The following is a 20,311-nucleotide window of genomic DNA, read 5'->3' as shown; positions in this document are numbered from 1 at the left end:
TGAGGCCAGCATTACATCCAAATGGCTGCAAGCTGAAGCTAGACAAATTCAAACTGACTTGTTTGTTTTCCACAGTGAGAGTAATTAACCACTGGAACAATCTACCAAAGATGTGGTGGATTCTCTATCACTTAGGACCTCAATCAAATTTGGTTGCTTTTTCAGAAAAACTCTGTAGCTCACCCAGGAGTTATTGGCCTTGATGCAGAAGTCACCAAGTGAAACTCCATGCCTTGTGCTATGCAGAAGGTCAGACCAGATGATCATAATGCCCTCCTAGCATCAAATCTATGAAGCCTCATCAATTCACAATGAGAAGATGTTCACACTTGCACTATCAGCACACTGGTGTGCATAGTGAGAGCTCCTACTTAACAAAAAAAGTTCCAAATAGACGTAGCAATACACCATATGAAGTCTGCTTCCAGACCAAAAGAAACACCTCGCCAAACTCACAACCTGAACTCCAACTTAATTATCATCATTTACTTAAGGCTTTAGAGAAGTCTGGAGCTCTCAACAGACTTTCAGCTTTGTAATGGCGGTCTGAAGTTAAGGTTACAATTATACCCTAAATGGTCTAGAAATGTGCAGAATACCATCTGAACAACCTTGGGGCTCTGCCACTCTCTGGCCAGCCTTGCGTATCAATCGTAGTCTGCATTTTACATGCAGTGTATCTGATGGGCTTTAGGTAGCATTTCCACATCTATGAGCTGTGATCCTAAGTCTACTGCATTTTCACAGTTGGCCTGTGGAGTCAAGGAATTATGAAATCCAAAGTTTTGGGGTATGTATCTTTATATGACACACAGGTGAGGTGCCCCCATCACCCAACACCCCTGAAATGTAAGCTACATAACCTTTTAGTCCAGTCCTCAAAAAGCAAGCAGCACCAGATGCAGTAGGTATGTGCCAATGCTAGGTCTTAGTGGTACTTCAAGGTAGTCCTTTGAAGGATGCCAAGTCTCCTCATGTTCACAAGCATTTTAGAAATGCACAGTAAACAAACAGATGCAGAAGTCTGAACAAGCCTTTCATTCCAAGAGCATGTCCCCACTACAGTCTCATCACCAAACCGAGACAAATACAAGAAAAGATTTGCACCCCTGGCACAATGTAGAATTACCATACAATGGAAACTCAGCCAGCCACCCTCGGAGTCTGATTGGACATAACCCCACTGGAGAGAGACTACTGCTCGGCTACAGAAAATAAAATCCAATTCACACACATGGCAGCACTATATGCTCATGGACCCACCTATATTCCCACAGTTCTTGCCTTCATCTTGATCAGCCTAAAGCATCATGGTGATTGCATCCTGGTTTGCATGCCCTACCTTTAACAACTTCAGGAGTCCTTCTGAAGGCAGGACATGAGTTGTCTCCCATATCCCATTTTCAAATGCCCATTCTGTTAGAAATTCTCCACCTACTCTTTGTTGTAAAGCTAAAGACTATGTTTTGGATCATTAATTTCTTATTGGAGGCATTAACCAGGAATCAGCTCTGTTTTATTCAATTCTCTTTATTCTCCTCTAAATCAAAGAAGGATCATTGGCAAATTCACATTAATCTGCCATATTACAATCCCATCAAATTCCAATGACTGACTCTCTCCTTAAATTAAAATCAGGTCCTTTGTTTATAGTGAAATGTACTATGGTCTGAAGTGCTTCAAACCAGTTACATCACTTTCTTAAAAAGAGAAATATTCATACCTAGCCGCAAACCCCAAGGTACCACGGTGGTTGGTTTGCGTGTACATTTACATGATATTTTTAAGAAACTTTTTGTCAGGGTGGATTTAGTTTAAATCAAATTGATTTAAATCACTAATTGGGAAGCCTCAATTTAATCATGTTTTTCTACATAAAAGTGCATTCTTGTTGGTTGTTTTAACCTTAATGCATATTCTTCACAACTCAGAGATAGATGTATGTTTCATTTTTAGAAGGTACACACTATACATTTTTAAGTGATTTATTTTGAAAACTTTTCAGATGAGTTTTACAGCTATACCAGAAAATGAATGAGTATTTGGTTATTTCATTTACCAAACGTAATTGAAGCAGATATTTATGAAGTCATTGGGACTGTCATTAATATTTGGAGGATTTTCTTGCCATGCTGTATTAGGAGAAGAACATCACAGACAGACACTTAAATTGTTTTATTTAACTAAAACAACAACGTTATGTATTCTGGATTTTTTTCTTCAACAGCAAACAATATTTTAACAAAACAAGCATATGAATTTTTGAATTTAGTTAAACATTCAAGTTTTTTAAGATCAGGTTTGTTTTTGTTAAAATTGTTTTTAACTAAAACAGTTAAATGAAATTTTTAAAAATAAATAAATAAATAAATAAATAGACAGACTGTCAGCCAGGTCAACATGAGACATTTAAAATATTGGCTTCTGCAGCTAACTCAGTTGTCTTTACCTTCATTTCCCTGTTTGTTCATAATCTGAAAAAGAAAAACAAGTTTTCCTGCTTTTTCAGGTCACAAACGATTTCTCAATTTGGAATTAATTAGTCCAAAGGAAGAAAATATTCTGCTGGTGTAGAAAGAAGAAGCTACTGCTGTTAAAAATGAGATCATCACTTCAACAGTCCCTGAATCCAACTGCTTAAGAGTTCACTGGTGTGAATTTCTTTAAAACATCATCAAACATATTTCTTGAATAGTTCTTATTCTCAAACTGGGTCACTTTTACAGCCTGCTGCCATTATAGGTTTCCCTTCTAGTGAGAAAATGGTATGCTAGATCTCAAATCAATGAAGGCTACACTCAGAAAGACCTCAAGACTTCTGGAATATGCTGCTCAAACCGTTTCACTTTTGTTTCTACTGCCTGTCCCTCCCTTCTCACATTTATCTCCAGACTTCTTCTCCTCGTCCAGATCTATTTCGTCCCCAACAATATTCTATTCATTGAACTTTTTGAAACTTTTCACTTTTAGAGAGGGATAAGGGATTGACTCTGTGTAACACAAATTTGCAGAAGGACAATAGGGTTGAGGTCTGTTATTTCTCACCTCTATATATTGATTATTTATTTAAAAACATTTTTGCTGTTAACAAGCATGTTATCTCTAGACACACAAGTCCAGTTTGAGAACTGCAAAACTAAGCATCTCTGATGGTACCTTCTAGACTGAGCACTGAATCCCATTTGGTAGATAGAAAGATTAACCTACATAATCTATACAGAAGCCCCATAAGACTGGGTCCCTAATCCATGAACTATTGGAAATCATTTACAAATTTTTTCTTAAACATTACATGAATATATGGGGGACATGATAGCATTTTTCAGGTATCTAAAAGAGTGTCATAAGGAGGAGGGAGAAAACTTGTTCATCTTAGTCCCTAAGGATAGAACAAGAAGCAATGGGCTTAAACTGCAGCAAGGGAGGTTTAGGTTGGACATTAGGAAAAAGTTCCTAACTGTCAGGGTGATTAAACACTGGAATAAATTGCCTAGGGAGGTTGTAGAATCTCCATCTCTAGAGATATTTAAGAGCAGGTTAGATAAATGTTTATCAGGGATGGTCTAGACAGTATTTGGACCTGCCATGAGGACAGGGGACTGGACTCTATGACCTCTCGAGGCCCCTTCCAGTCCTAGAATCTATGAATATTGTCTCATACTATAGAATTAGAATTTATAATCCCTATTCCATGATGAGATATCTTTGAGCTATAATGTATCTATCTTTATATAACAGGTTTTTTCCCCTCAAAAGCATATCAAAAAATCCAATTTTTTTTAAATCATTGATTTTTATCCATCCTGCTTTTTGTAGGATCTCTCTCTCCTTTCTGTAATCAGATGACAAAGACAGACTGAAAATAGCATAGCCCTTAATCGGTGTCCTGTAAGTTCACCTGGGCCAACAGCCCATTCAAATGGCTATTTGACTTCAGCTAGTTCTCTTAATTCTCTCGGGGACGGGGGGGAATAAGTAATTTTCTTATATTTAATCCAAAAAGCTATTTTCATTAGACAAATGTAGTTTTTTCCTGCATTCAGACTCCAATCTTAACAGAAATATCAAATAAAAAATCCTACTTTAGTGTTTTTCTAACCTTCGAACATGACCAATAACTTGTTTAATTGAATTCTCTCTCTTAATTTTTCCCAGCAATGAGCCAGAAGGAACTGACAGCCAATTAGTCTGTGCTGTCATTAACCAGAGTTCCTGACTAGAGTTCAGGCCAAGCTACTGTAAGCAGATACCTACTTAATACTCCAGCATCAAAGAGACTGCAGAGCATAAGACACTGCCTGAAGGTTAGACCTGTATTGCCCATACTGTTGCACAGCGGTTTATATTTGCAAAGCACCATACAAACATGCATTAGATTATCCTCCAGGGAGGTAGGTAAGAATGATCTTCCCCACTTTACAGATGGGGAATCAGACACAGATGAAGGCTGCATATCTCTGGCAGATTAGAACTTGAGAGCATCCAATGCCCAACCTGGTGCTCAAATCCACAAAGCCACACTGCTGCTTAAGTGGCATTTCAACATCTTTCTAAGCTCAGATCTGACAAACAGCAGAAAGTGGATTTACACACAGCTCAGATCAGTTCCCAAAGTGTCTTGGCTTAGGTGGAAAGCAGCTCTTGCTTGGTTAGGCAGAGAGAATTGGATTTCCAATACCAATGAGTCACTGCCATACAAGGTCATTTGACCAACTGTGTGTTCCTCACCTCACCTCACCACTCTCTTCACTCTCTCTAGTCTCTTTTTCCCCCTCACACTTCTCCCTCTCCTTTTGCTCCCACTATTTAAAGTAACACTCCTCAATGATTCTGATCACTAGACTGCCTATTAACAGTATTTTCCGCTGTAAGAGATACATACAGGGTTATCATCTTTAATGCTAAAAACAAACATCGCTTCAAAGAAATTTTCACAAAACCAGTGATGTTTAAAGAAATTTGAACCTTTTCTCTCTAGCTTACTTTACAAGTTACTCTTGCTCTGCACAAGCAGATTATTCATAGATTCCATGGCCAGAAGGGACCATTGTGACTTCCTGCATAAACACAGGGCACACACCTTTCCCAAAATAATTCCTACAGCAGATCCTTTTAGAAAAAACATCCAGTCTTAAATGCAATTCCACTCATACTGCTGTCAATGGCACGCATATTGAAGACATAAGAGTCTAATCACACTAAGCCTACTGAATTGTACCCTAACAATGTAAGTTAACGCCACTAGAACCACAAGTTATCAAGTTTTTAAACCAAGCAGACAATACAAGATTCTGACACACCTGGTCAGAGATGGAGGAGATCACTACAGAACAGTGTCTCCAGCCAGTTCACAAGACTCATTAGCAGAGGTGATGAAACACAGCAGAAACGAGTCTTAATATGAATGCAATCTAATCCATAAAGCAAAAATCTTCATGAGTGGCTGTTAATTAACATTTATATAATACAAAACAAAGACCAATTCAAAGCAGTGCATCCCTTTTACAGGTCACTTCCTGCACAAACAAATTTCAGCAAGTCTAAAAAGTAATACAATAAAGGCACAGAATTCTGTTTTGCTTCACTAGCCAAACTGAAAGATCCATTCAACTGAACACAGTATTACACTCTCGGTGCTGAGCTGGGGAATCATCATAAGGGCCTACAGCAAGAGATGACTGTCTTCAAGCAATGTGCTGCCACGCTGGCACCAAGACACCAGCTGATTAAGGGAAACTTTGCTGAATTAAGAACAGGAGTACTTGTGGCACCTTAGAGACTAACAAATTTATTAGAGCATAAGATTTCGTGGACTATAGCCCACTTCTTCGGATAAACCCATTTTATATTGTTTACCCAGGATTCCTTAACAAAGTACAATAATTGTAATCTTTCCTTATTGTTTAAAAACTGTTTTTTCCTAACTGTAATTTAGAATATTGTCCCTTGACAATTTGCTTGCATCGCACGCAGACATGCTGACTACTTACTGAAGTATTATTTGTGAGTTTGGGGCTACCCAAACGTTTTAAGAAAAGGGGCGGGAGGGAGGAGAGGGAAATAAGGGTTTTACAGCATTTATTTTTAAATTTTTATTAAAAAAATCAAGTGTTATTTGCATTAAAAAGGCACAGACTCTGCGCCAACATGAAAAAGGACAGGCCACATTTCCAGCCTACCAATCTTCTTTCCTTTAAAGAACAGTTTTATTGAACTACTGCTTTTCTACACAGTTGTTACATATTTAAGCTGTTTGGAGTTTCAGATAAGCTTAATACTATATACTAATGTTGATTATTGATTGGGTAAAAATTGTAATAATTGTTGCACTAGGAACTTCTAATATGTTGGCAAGTTTCCTACTGCTTTAGTAACATTTTATCAAAGACGGTTACCTACCTTTCGGTAACGGTTGTTCTTCGAGATGTGTTGCTCATGTCCATTCCATGCTAGGTGTGCGCGCGCCCACATGCATAGCAGCAGGAGGTTTTTCCCTTAGCAATATCCATAGGGCTGGCTCTGGCTCTGGCACTATCTGGAGTCCCACACTCATGTGCCAGTGTATGGGGCGCCATCGGCCCCACACCCTCTCAGTTTCTTCTTGCTCCAACAGCAGTGGGGCAGGTCAAACAACAGATAACTAACTGTTCACAGGAAACTATTTACAGGAAAACAACTGAGAGTCCAGAAACAACGCTAAGGGCACTTGCAAGAGCTCCAGCCACCATCACTGGTGGTAAGAAGGAACTGAGAGGGCGCGGCGCCGGCAGCGCTCCATATACCAGCGCATGAGCACAGGACTACAGAGGGCGCCAGAGCCGGCCCTACCGATACTGCTAAGGGAAAAATCTCCGACCACCGTACACATGAGAGTGCGCACACCTAGCATGGGATGGACATGAGCAAGCACTCAAAGAAGAAAAAAACAATACAGTAGAACAACGGTGAGCAACCTGCAGCCCGTCAGGGTAATCCGCTGGCGGGCCGTGAGACAGTTTGTTTACATTGGCCATCCGCACAGCCACTCGCAGCTCCCAGTGTCCGCGGTTCACCATTCCCTACCAATGGGAACTGCAGGAACCGGCAGCCAGCATGTCCCTGCAGCCCGCGCCGCTTCCCGCAGCTCCCATTGGCCAGGAACGGCGAACCGCGGACAGTGGGAGCTGCAGGCAGCCATGCCTGTGGACAGTCAATGTAAACAGACTGTCTTGCGGCCCGCCAGCGGATTACCCTGACAGGCCGCAGGTTGCCCACCACTGCAATAGAATCCCAGAGTTACGAACTGAGCAGTCAACCATGCACTTCATTTGGAACTGGTAGTATGCAGTCAGCAGCAGCAGAGTCAAATAAAAAAAAGCAAACACAGTACTGTTCGGTGTTAAATATAAACTACTACAAAAAAAGGGAAAGTTTAAAAAAATGGAAACGGTAAGGAAGCTGTTTGTGTGCTTAATTCATTTAAATTAAGATGGTTAAAAAAAGCATTTTTCTTCGCATAGGAAAGTTCCAAAGCTGTATTAAGTCAATGATCAGTTGTAAACATTTGAAAGAACACCCATAACATTTTGTTCAGAGTTACGAACATTTCAGAGCTACAAACAACCTTCATTCCCGAAGTGTTCATAACTCTGAGGTTCCACCGTATCAAGGAATCAATGATGTGCTTGGCACAGTAACTTTAACCCATGGGTCACTTTCTAAAAAGTATCAGTATTTTTACAAATAACTTGTAAATTTTTGCCAACATGTGCAGCAAGTTTGTCTGCATTTTCCATTCCCTGTGGTGGCAGCTTAACAAAGACGCCTTTAACATGGATAATTTAGTCCTCAATCCTGAGCAGAGGTGGCAAACAGTAGTTTTTCCTCCCAATGACTTTCAGTGCAAGCTGTCAGGGTGAATACTGATTTTTTTAAATTAAAAAAAATTGATTTCAATCAAAAATCTAATTTTTTAATTTAAACTCTGGGACAGCCCACAGCTCCGGCCCGGCCCCCGAGGCTCCCGGCGCAGCCACCGACTCCGGGCAGTGCGGTAAGGGGGGCAGGGAGCAGGGAGGAGGTGTTGGATAGAGGGCGGGGGGATGGATTAGGGTCGGGAATCGGGATAGTCAGAGGGCGGGGAACTGAATGGGGGCAAGGGTCCGGGGGGGGGCAGTCACGAAGGAGCAGGGGTGTTGGATGGGGCGGTGGGGGGCAGTCAGGGGCAGGGGTTCCGGGGACAGGGAGAAGGGGTGGTTGGATGGGGCAGGGAGTCCCAGGGGGCCATCAGGAATGAGAGGAGGGGTTGGATGGGGCGGCAGGGGGCAGTTAGGGGACAGGGAAGCGGGGTGGATGGGGCAGGAGTCCCGGGGGAGCAGGGGAGGGGCACGACCCTCTTGTGGGGTGAGGAGGAGGGAACTGGTTGTTAATATTTTGGCAGCTCATCACTGCCTGGAACCAGAGCTTGCTGAAGTGCTAAACCAGCTTTTGACAGCAGTAGCCTCTTCTGCAAGTGCAGAGAGAGTATTTGCTTCATTTCAGTTTATTCAGCTAGTTCAGTTCAATGACTACTAGTTCATTCAAAGTTAAGAAACCAACTTGGAGTTGAAAAAACAGGTAACCTGAATAAACTCTAGGAGGATAAACTCTACTAGCTCTAAAATCTTGAAGGACATGGGGATCAGAAAAAATTAGTTCAATTAATTAGCTACAGATATTTCCCTTGCTTAATAAATCAGCTAGTTTTAAATGCAAAACATGTTTTGATCAAGTTTTTTTCCCTTATGTATCTAGCACTTTGGAGTAGTTTTATTTAACAAAAAAAATAAAATGTTAGTTGTGTATTTTTAATTGAATTTTATTTTCCATCCAAAGAGGGCTTGACAAATTATAAATAAAAAATCTAGTAAGTAAAATAAATAATAAAAAATAAATAATCTAGATTAAGTAAGAATCTTACTTAATCTAGTAAATAAGAAATGCATCGTTCACCATTTTCTAACATAAAAAAAGAAACACTAAGATGAATCATAGTAAGTTAAGCTATTTATTTGCTGAAATAAATGTGGATAGATAGAACAGATCCTCCTGATCAGCAGAAAGAACCCCCAAATGTAGCGTAAAGATTATGTTTAGCTGCAAATAACGTGTTTTAATGGTAACCAAGGAGAATCAACCTTTCTTTAGAAAAAAATAAAATGTACAAATGCAAAACATGATTAAAATCAATGATCTAAATCAAGCTTTTCTGCTTGCTGATTTAAATCAATCCATCCTGCAAAAGCTGGGGACCTAACTGATCTCTGCGTTTCTGACAATCTCTCCCATACAGTAAGTGGGCTTGCCCAATTTTCTCCTCTTTGTAATATTTCATTTAGATTTACTAAATACAGAACAAAAATACATCAGCCATCCCAGGTGCTGGGCATCCTCAACAAAACACGAAATTCATAGTATGTATGTACACTCTGAGATGGGCATTTTGGCCTTTTTCCTATAGATCTGATTGAAGTAGTTTGTATCCCATTATTTATAGCAAATTACATTATCCAAACCCAACATTCAATAATAGGGAAAACCAGGATACATTGAACAAACAGCGCTAGAGTTTTAGAGTTTTACATTTTACAGCTAATCTTCTATCCTCTTAACCCGACTCAACAGAACTGATTCAGCTTGATCTGTGACTTTCCACAGTCTAACCTTTAAACACCCAGTGGTTATATAAAAGTAAGCCTTTCCCCACAGATTTAGAGGAGATTGACCTCTTGCTCCAATAAGACAAACGCAAGACTGGAACAAAACAGCTACAGCAGCTATCTTTAAAATAAGGCAAGAAAAAAGAAACCCAGCTCCCATGTCAGACTATGAAAATGCTGCCAGATGCTAGACTCAATCTCTATTACATGAGATGTTGCTACACAGCAACTGTATGAAAAACAGCAGCCTAGAATTTAATTATAAATAAAGGCGAGCACGTTGACACCTGATATTGTGGTTTCCAACTCCAATTTTCAAAGTGAACTTCAACATGAGTCAGCTGGTGCTAAATCTTCAGAAGAGCTCAGCGTCCTGCAGCTCCCACTGAGAACGACTTTCTCCCCTTCACCCACCTGCGAACAGCAGGAGCTCCTAGCCCAGGGGTCGGTAACCTTTCAGAAGTGGTGTGCCGAGTCTTCATTTATTCACTCTAACTTAAGGTTTCGCGTGCCAGTCATACATTTTAACGTTTTTAGAAGGTCTCTTTCTATAAGTCTATAATATAGAACTAAACTTTATTGTATGTAAAGTAAATAAGGTTTTTAAAAAATGTTTAAGAAGCTGCATTTAAAATTAAATTAAAATGCAGAGCCCCCCGGACGGGTGGCCAGGACCCCGGACAGTGTGAGTGCCACTGAAAGTCAGCTCACGTGCCGCCTTCGGCACGCGTGCCATAGGTTGCCTACCCTTGTCCTAGCCACTTAGCACCTTGGAAAACACGTGTCATCCAGCCTAGCAATTCCAGATGACTTCAGGTGGCAGTGAGCTCACAGATTGCATGAAAAACTATTTCCTTTTTGTCGGTTTTGAATTTCTCACCTTTTAATCTCATGGCACGTCCCCTTGTGATCGGAGACAGGCCAATGGGGGTGGCGGGAAGCAACGCGGGCCGAGGGATGTGCTGGCCGTCGCTTCCCACCGCCCCCATTGGCCTGGGATGGCGAACTGTGGCCAGTGGGAGCCGCAATCGGCCGAACCTGCGAACGCTGCAGGTAAACAAACCGGCCCGGACCGCCAAGGGCTTTCCCTGAACAAGCGCAGCCTGACTTTGAGAAGCACTGATCTAATCTTCTTAGAGTTGCAACAGATTCTATGAACATATAGGAGTCATTCCAAGCATCCTTTTAACTAGTCAAAACATTCACACACAAGAGTAACGCACAATTTATCAGTACTACTGATGGGAATTTCTTGCATATACATACAGATTCCAACTGAGATTTCAATTCATGTACTCTTTCACACAGCTACCAAAAAAAAAAAAAAAGAAGTCAGGAAAAATCAGAGTACAATAATTTCAGGAGACTAAACACCAAGAGGAAAAGGGATTTTTTAGGTCTGAGTGGGGGTTATGTTATGCCTCTCACTCAGGTTAGTAGAACAGCTTTTGCCAATGTTGAGAGAGAGAGAGAGAGAGAGAGAGAGAGATTTTCCTTTGTACTCTATTTTTAGATGCATTTAGTTCACCTGATAAGCGCTGGAAGTGGAGTTCTCCATTTATCAACACTACAGTTACAGCCTAGGAATGATCACTGCTGGCCCCATCCGGGACCAGGATGGATCCTGGGGGAGGGAGGGGTTAGCAAACACCCACCAGAGGGAGAAGCAGGCACATGCAGTGCTTATTGCTGTTATTTGTGCATTTTACTTATTTTCTTTGCAGTTCATTTTTTTGCTTTGCTTTTAATTAATTCCATTTAGCGTAAACACCAGATGGGTCAGCAGTCCAGGGAAACTGTATTGTGTGTCCACAAAAGAGAGGTCCAGGTATGCACCTCATATTTCAATAGCTACCAATGGCTCACAGAAGTGGAAGCTCACGCTCTCCCTTCAGTCACTTATATAACGTAATACACTGAGGCGGAGACGTAACTGACGGAGCCAGGACATAGGCTGGGGCACAACTAGCAGCTCTCTGCTTTAAAGAGCTTAAGAAATATTTAAATTGTCCACATTATACCTCACGAGCTGAAGCAGGAGTCCTACTACCCTCAGTTTCAGTACTATTCCACCTCCTTTCCAATTAAAAATCTTTATAAATAAAATATATTTCAAAGTACTTTCATTGGGGGGGGGGGGGCGAGGGTAGAAAGCTCAGAGCATTGCTTAAGGTCGAGAGTTTATTTTGATTTTATGCCAACACAGGCACTGATTGCTAACGCATCCTTTTCTGGTTCTCTTTGAGGCTGTAGCAGCAAAAGTGGCAACAGTTCTATAAAGTGAGATAGCAGCATCTGCATACATACTAAATGGAACAGAATCCAAACCAGAGGCCATCGGAAAATTTCCATTACCTAAACATGTACTATTGTGATAACTACCACCTCTTTCAAACACCGGCTTTAAAGTTTCACGTATACTTAAAGCATCAACAAAAATTTGTTTTAAAAAATGTTTCAGAGTTATTCTCCAAACAATAGCTCTCAAACTGAGGTCTGACACCCGGATAATGAAGCACCCTTCAGTATTCAGGAAGTGACTATTCCTCCTAGATCTAGACAGGAATTTGAGGTTTTCTGAAGCCGTTTTTAAACAAAAAAAATTAAATAAAAACCTTCTTTGCATTCAGAGTAGCTGCTTCATAGCTTCCTTTTGTTTTTTTGGTTTTTTTTTTTTTTGAGTAAGCAATAAAATGTGAACAGAAAAATGCAGAGCGGGGAGTGCAGGCAACTTGGGGGTTAAGTCTTACTCTATGTGAAGACCCTACCCTGAGGGACAAAAATAGACCACATAGCTAGGGGGGATATGACCATGCAGCAGATTAAGTTTATTTTGCTCCTGTCTCCTTCAGGCCATACTCATGTTCTCCCATGTAACTATGTACTGTAGTTGTAGGGAAGGGACGGAATTTGGCTGGGAAGAGAAGTATCCCCCAAAAAGTTACCCACAAAACCAAACAGCTTTGAAAACCAGTGCTCTGGAAGAATGAGTGAGATTTAAACCACGTAAAGGCTGCTAAAGTCAATCTGAATCACCCCTTACCTGGAAAAGCGTAGGGGTTCAGCGATCCTCTTTTAAGGCACTTGGAACAGAGGATGTGCACAGTGTAGTACAGACCTGGCCATTCTTGAAGCAGTACATTCAGTTCTTCCACTAAGGGGGTAATAGCTTGCCAGGCTGTCCATATATTTGGTAGAGATGCGTGACTAGCAATAGACAGAGTATCTGGGTGCAGAGTACTCCTAGCAGGCCTGTAACTCACCACCACAGGCACCTTCCCCCTGTAGGCATAAATCTGGTATTTGCCATCAGACCGCTGAACCACATGGCTGTTAATCTGGACACTGTAGCGTGCAAATAATCCAGGTGGGAAAATGAAGGGGAAGGTGTATTCAATCTGCAACTGTTCAATGACAAGAGACTGTCCACTCAGGTTTGTACCATTAATCCACGCCTCTGCATGGGGCACCTCGTTCTTCACATAGCAGGGGAACTTGTACCAGGCAGTGGCCCCATTAAGGGGTTTGCATTTGGGCTTATTGATGCAGTAGCAGAGCCCCATTTTCTCCAGCAGCTCCAGGATAAGCTGCAGGTCCTCCCGGCTCTGGATATGGGGCTTAAGCAGCAGGCGGATAACATGGGCAGGAAGGAGCCCATGCAGCAGGAACCCTTCCACGTAGTGGTGGAGCTGGGTGGTTCTCAGTTCATCTATATGGGTGTCACTGAGCAGTTTCTGGAGCAGCACCGTGGTGTCCTGCTGGCAGAAGACATTGAGGATGTCAATGAGCCTGGGCAGATTGTGGAATACATACTCCCGCAGAGTCAGATGCTCCTCAAAGTACAGCAGCTTGCCACTTTCATGCAGATAGGACAGGGCGCTCTGGAGTCGATCCTCGGTCAGGCCCGCCTGCAAGCCCAGCCGCGCCGAATCCCACCAGCTGAGCCACAGTTGCTGAGCCTGCGGCTGGAAGTGCAGCTCTTCCAGCACCTGCCACGACTTGGGAAGCACCCGGTGCAGGTTTGGGAAGATGTCCCGGTGCTCAGCTACTGACAGAAGCTTGTCCCGCAGGCGGCGCACCTGGGAGTGGTCCTGGCAGCTGATGGGCAGCACCGGCGACAGGATCTGTGGCCGGTGGTTGAGCAGATACTGGAACTGGGCCTTCTTGCGCCGCAGGTTCTTGTCTGAAACCCCATAGAAGGCAGTGTGGGGGCTGGAGCAACGCAGGTCAAAGTCCTGTCCCAGGGCATTGTCCACCTGCTGGGCCAAACTCTGGAGTCCCTCAGCATCCCGCTTCTCCTGCAGGGCAATTTGGTGGTGGATGTCCAGGCACTTCTCCTCCAGTTCCCGCTCAGCACACAGGTCAGCATGGGTGCCCACCATGCACACTACAGCATGGGGCACTTTGGCACCTAGCCAGTGCAGGAAATAGCCTACTGCAGAGTAGAAGCAATGTGGGGTGTAGGCACTCAGGTTCACCACCAGCACATACAGGGCTCCCGGCGAAAGGAAGAAGGATTGGATCACATCGTAGCTAGGGTCGCCCGCCAGCTCATACACAATGAAGGTCAGACCCCTCTCTACATCTGCCGTCCAGTCCGTCACCTCGATGCCCTGGCTGGTGCCTGGAAGTCCTGCAACCAATGGTGTCAGGGGGGCGTCTCGCTCCAGCAGCATGGGGAAGTGTCCTATCTGGGCTTCCCCATTAACTTTTGGGGATGGAGACAGGCAGCCGTCCTGGTGCTCTAACTTGATTTTCCCAGCAACTTTAAGGGACGGGGACAGCAGTGGGTCCTGCTGCTCAATGGAGGCATATCCTAGCGAGGAGCCTTTGGCAGACAAAGCATCTCGGGGCTCAGTAATGGGGCTATGTCCTAGCTGTATTTTCCCAACACCTTCGGGAATCAGGCCCAGGGTGATGTCTCGTTGCTGCTGGGTTCTCCCAGCATCTTTGCCAGCTGCAGCCAGGGGAGAGTCTCTCTGCCGCTCCTCCTCCATCAGGCACCTTCTCAGCAGGGTCTTGCCAGCATCCTTCAGGCCCATGAGGACCAGCTTGAGCCGGGGCTTGAGAGCGGGCTGGGAGTGTGCCAACTCCTGCTGGTAAGCGGCAATGTAGGGGATGCCCTTCATGCAAACCTCGTAAGGGGGCTGGATGAGCGGGTTGTCCTTGATCTTCCAGAGGGTGACCCGGGAGAGCTGCCCAAAGCCCTCGGGCAGGATGGCGATCTGGTTGCCCTGCAGCACGAGTTCCTCCAGGCTGTGGAGCTGCACGATGGAGTCGGGCAGGTAGCGGATGCGGTTGTTGTCCAACCAGAGGGTGCGGAGCTGATGCAGCTGGCAGAGGCGGGCAGGCAGCAGGGTGAGCTGGTTGCGGCTCAGGTAGAGCTCCTCCAGGCTGGGCAGGGCCAGCACGGCCTCGGGGAACTCACCCAGCACGTTGGAGGAGAGGTTCAGCATCTTGAGGCGCTGCAGGCGGCCGAAGCCGGCGGGCAGGGCCCGCAGCTGGTTCCCGTCCAGCATGAGGCTCTCCAGGGCGCCCAGCTGGCACAGCCCCTCGGGCAGGCTGCCCAGCCCCGTGCCGCTCAGCCACAGGATCTTAAGGCAGCGCAAGGCAGCGATGCCCTCGGGCAGGACGCGCAGCTGCCGGTTGCCCGAGCAGTCCAGCTCCTCCAGCGCGCCCAGCTCCAGCAGCGGCGCCGGGAAGGCGGGCAGCTGGTTGTGGTCCACGTCCAGCGAGCGCAGGCGCTGCAGGCGGCCCAGCGCCTCGGGCAGGCGGCGCAGGCGGTTGAAGCTCAGGTCCAGCTCCTCCAGCTGCCGCAGCGCGCCCAGCCGCCCGGGCAGCGCCGCGCCGTCCGCGCCCAGCTGGTTGTGGCTCAGGCTCAGCTTGCGCAGCTCCCGCAGCGGCGCCAGCGCCTCGCCGTCCCCCAGGCCGCCGAGCCGGTTGTGGCTCAGGTCGAGCTCGGCCAGGCGGCCCAGGTGGCGCAGCGCGGCGGGCAGCCGGGCCAGGCGGTTCCTGCGCAGGCTGAGGACGCGCAGGCCGCCCAGCGCGGCGCCCAGCCCCTCGGGCAGCTCCTCCAGGCCGCGCCCGCCCAGGCTCAGCGCCGCCGGCTCGCCCGGCCCGGCGGGCAGCGGCGGGCGGCGGAGCGCGGGCGGCCCGGCGGGCTCCGGCTCCTCGCGGGGGCCCAGGCTCAGCTGCCGCAGGTTGCTCCGCAGCTTCCGTGCGCGCAGGGCGGCGTCTCGCCAGCGCCGGGCCGCCGCGGGGGGCTCGGGCTCGGCCATGGCCGCGGGGGCGGGAGCGGGGCTGCGCTACCGGCCGGGCCTGGCCGCGGAGCGCTCGGCGCCGGGACCTCCCCAGCCCGCCGGCGCCCCGGCAGCCGCCAAGCCCATGCTCCGCGCCGGGCCGGCTCCGGGAGAGGGAGCGCCGCGCTGCGCCGCGCCGCCCCGCCGGGGGAGGGGCCCAGGCCGGCCCGCCCCCGTGCGCAGCCAGCCGGCCGCCCCCTCTGCCAGGGGCGGGACACAGCCCGGCCCCACGCCGGGAACGGCGCCTTGCCTGGGCTCAGCGTCCCGCACCCTGCCCGGCCCTTCGCCCCATTGCCGGGGCCGGCGCCCCACCGCCCCACACCCCCGGGCGTGACCCGACTGCCTGCAAAACAGCGCCACCTACCGCTAGTTCCTCGCCGAGCCCTCGGCGGGGCCTGACGCCAAGCGGTTCACAGCCCGGACTCGGTCCCCGGGAGTTCCAGGGTGTCACGGAGTCCCCGGGCGATGTTCTGGAACTGCGCCGAATGACGCCGGTCAGGACTCTGGTTTAGCAGCCTCCTCGCTCTGAGCACAGTGTCTGCAGGGCAGGAGCCCATCCGGCCTCGGCCTTCCTGGGTCTGACCTCAGAGCATTCAGCATCCCTGTTTCACCATGTGCTCCCCGCAGCGAGTCCGCCTGGGCTGGGCTGGGCTTCTGAGGTAGCCAAAGGACCCTGCACCCCAACTCCACACTCAGCCATGACTCTCAGCCAGCGAGTAAAACAGAAGGTTTATTAGTCCACAGGAACACAACATAGCACAGAACTTCTTAGTACAGAAATCAGTGATTTTCAGCCAAGTCCATCTTAGAAGAACCCCAGATGCACTGGACTCCCCCCTCCTTGAGTCCCCCATGGTAGACTGCCCTGAACCCTGCTGCCTGGCCTCTGACACGCCTGTTGCTCCTCCTCTGGTCTTTGTCCTACTTCCCAGGCAAAGTGTCACCTGGTCGCATCCCCCTCCTGGTTCTCAGGTTACGAAGGCCACCCCATAGCTTACATGCAGACAGCTGGAGCAGTCTCACCTGCCCCAAGGGCCTCAGCAATAGTCACACACCCAATTCCCACCACCTAGGCAGTGGTGCAACACACAGGGAAACTGAGGTACACACAGTGTTCATACAGGACAGTAAGCCGCACATGCAACAAGGGGGAAAACCCCACTTTGTCACATGGGGGTTGTGGAATCAGGCTGTCACTTTCTCTGCACCCCAACTGCTGGGGATGGGGGAGTGCCTTTTGCCAATGGTGACACATATTTGCTAGACAACAGTAGGGCCGTCCCTAGTCATTTGAGGGGGCTGTGTGGGGCCCCAGGCCTCCCCCCCCCAGGGTCTGGGAGGCAGGAGCTTTGGGGGGCTCCACAGGCCCAGAGTGGCCCAGGGGATTAGCAGGGGGCCGGGAGCAGCCCGCTCCGTTTCCCTCGCCCTGGCCCCAGCCATGTCGCTTGGGAGAGGTGACTTGGGGGAATAGATCCCCCCTCACTCACTGGCAGCGGCGGGAAGCGGAGCAGCCCGGCCCCAGCCCACTCTACTCCGCCAGTTCCCAGCCGCGGCGCTCCGCTTCCCCTCGCCGGTGAGAGCCGGAGGCAGTCCTTTCCCCAACCCGAGTGACATGACTGAGGCCGGGGCAAGGGAAGTGGAGCGGGCTGGGGCCGCGTCTTTCCACTTCCCATCGCTGGTGAGTGTGGGGGGCGATCCTTTCCCCACACTCACTGGCGGCGGGAAGCGGAGCGCCGCGGCTGGGAGCTGGCAGAGTAGAGTGGGGCTGGGGCTGTGTTACTCCGCTTCCCACTGCTGCCAGTGAGTGCGGGGTTGCTGGGGGAAGAGGTGGAATGGGGGCAGGCCGGGGGCGGAGCAGGGGAGAAGGGTAAGAGGCAGGGCGGAGGGAGTTGTCTGGGGCCCCACACTCCCCTAGGGATGACCCTGCCCCTTGCAGGGGGGCCGGCCAAGGGATAGGGCTGGTCACCAGGGCACACAGCTGCCTAGGGCACCATGAAATTTGGAGGAATTTGGTGCTCCAAATTTCATGGTGCCCTACACAGCTGCGTGTGCTGCGTATGCCTAAGGACGGCCCTGGGTATTGGGATTTCTGGGTTCTGTGCCTGGCCCTGCAAGGGGAATTTGGTCTAGTGGTTGCAAACAGGCGGGCAGCCTTTCTGAAAGGCAGCATGGCTGAGAGTTGATCTACCCTTTCAGAGATCTGCGTTCTAGCTCTGCCAAAAGCAATGTTTGTGAAGGAAGGGAATGACACTTGCTGGCCTTCTACAGATGACTGTGAACAAGACCTCAAAAAGAAGGGTTGTGCAACAGACTCAAATAATAGCAGCTGGCAAATGAGCTAGCACTAGAACTCAAGAGCTCCTGGCTTCCCACTCTGCCCATCTTTCCCAGGGCACTTTGGGCAAGAGGATTTTTCACATTTGCCCCATATGCCTTCTTGGATTTCCAACAACCTGGAATTCATGTTGGATCCCCACCCCTTTTGGTTTTGACGCTTTTTTCCACCCAAAGGCGGGAAACTGGCAGGTCATCTGACTGAGAGTCTGCCCAGCTACTGGGACAGTATATAAAACCAGTTCACCAGTCAGGCGGGGCTGCCCATCCTGGAGGCAGAGTGTGCTGCTGTTCTAGGGAATTGCTCGTGCTGCTGTCTACTTGATAGGTAGGCCTAGGACACATCAGAGTTGTCGGGAGGGTTTCTTACCTTGCACACATAGGATGGCCCGTCATCTGCTGTTCTGATTGTTCAACTGACATCCACCCACGACGACGCACGGAAAGAAGATCTACGAGAAGAAGACAGAGTGGTCATCCTACTGTCCTGAGGTCCTGTTTCTAGTACCTGCCAGTCTCACCTGGATGCGGAGCCCAGCCAGTTGTGTCGGTGTGAGCTACCCATCAAGCTGCAAGAGTCTGGTAAAGGAGCAACATATGTCCATATGCTAGCCTAACCTGGGGATCGATCTTGGGTCAGGGCTTTAAGGCCTCTATTCTGTTATAGCCTTCCTAGGCTTGTGTTTAGCCCCTTTCCTGTTCCATTTGGGAGTCCTTTAGTGTTTATTTGATATGCTTACATGTGTTCACTTATCCGTGTTTTACCTACTTGGTTAATTGTTGACCTGTTAATAAATCCGTTTCCTGTTTTGTACTTTATCCCTTGTCAATTTTCTTTGGGGTGAACAAACCCGTTGATAGACGCGGGGTGGGGAGACGAACCTCAGACTGGTTCCCCCGGCCAAGGTATAAAATCCAGTCAACAGAGGGTCTCTCTTTTTCTAAAGCTGAGCTCTCCTTGGTAGTGGGACAATATCTTGAATACAGGGACTATCGTGTAAAAAAATCAGGACAGGTGGCAACTCTGTCCTAGTGCCCTCTGCTCTCCTAACTACCCCCCTGACTGCTGCTGCACTTACCCTCTCGGCTTCCTGTCTGCCCCATTTGTGTTGCCCCAAATTACTGCCATCTCTGTCGTGGGGTCACCCCAAGACTTATCCTGTAGGGCTTTAGGGGCAGGAAGATGGACTCTCCCCATATCCTTCTCACAGTGACAGCTGGCCTGGTCAACCACTTTAGCACTCCATCTTCTGTCTTGCAAGGCGTGCCAAGGAGTCACACTGAGAACCTAATATTCTGGGGGAAATCCCCTGCCCTTCCCCCACTGCTGAGCCAGCCAGGCCAGCTCCCAAATGAAACTGGCTGAGCCCTAGGCCTGCTTTTCAAAGGTAATGCCCTGGAGAAGCCCTGCTTCCTCTTCTGGCGGGAATCCCACCACAAATGGGAAAAGATCAAACATGGGCGTAGTGCGCAATTCCCTTTCCTCCATCAGATTGGATCCAGAGAGATCCCTTCTCCCACACTTCTGCCCTTAGGCCTGGGCAAGGGAGTGCCCCTTGTCCACACACCACCACACCAAGGGATCCACTATTGCATACTGCAATGTAGACAGGACTCACACATTTTTTCCATCACATCATCTAAAGACTTCTCTACACTACAGCTTCCATCACTGCTGCGCCGGGTGTGGCTGTGTCTTTGTGAAGGACTGAACCTGATTCTAGTTTGCTATTGTCGATCAGGCCCAGGAGGGAGTGAGGAGACAGATGCTGCAGAAGGAGTAATAGGGGAGGGAGGTTCAGACAGAGACAGGAAGGGGCACACTGGGAGGCAATATTAGGCAGAAGACAAAACTAGTGGAGAAGGAAGGGAGTCTTGGGGCTGTTACTGGAAATGGGAGGACAAGTGGGGGAATATTTCCAGAGAAGAAGGATGGTCCAGTGGTTCTGGTGCTAGCCAATGACTCTGGAGACCTGCGTTTGGTTCTCTGCTCTCCCATAG

At 48.0% G+C, this 20,311-nt stretch overlaps 1 protein-coding gene across 3 annotated transcripts in view; it reads right to left on the bottom strand.

The window, feature by feature from the left end:
- MFHAS1 (multifunctional ROCO family signaling regulator 1) overlaps positions 1-15,971 on the bottom strand; it is a 95,283-nt gene extending 79,312 nt beyond the window's left edge. For all 3 annotated transcript variants that reach the window (XM_054029428.1, XM_054029430.1, XM_054029429.1), the window contains exon 1: positions 12,721-15,971. In XM_054029428.1, coding sequence (XP_053885403.1) covers positions 12,721-15,955 — 3,235 coding nt within the window. In that variant the 5' untranslated portion in view covers positions 15,956-15,971. The remainder of the gene's footprint in view (positions 1-12,720) is intronic.
- Between the last annotated feature and the right edge of the window lie 4,340 nt (positions 15,972-20,311).

This window comes from Malaclemys terrapin, chromosome 5, assembly GCF_027887155.1.
Source record: "Malaclemys terrapin pileata isolate rMalTer1 chromosome 5, rMalTer1.hap1, whole genome shotgun sequence".
Taxonomy (NCBI): domain Eukaryota; kingdom Metazoa; phylum Chordata; order Testudines; family Emydidae; genus Malaclemys; species Malaclemys terrapin.
Note: the sequence above shows the minus strand (reverse complement) of the source record. Positions and strands in the feature narration are given on the sequence as shown.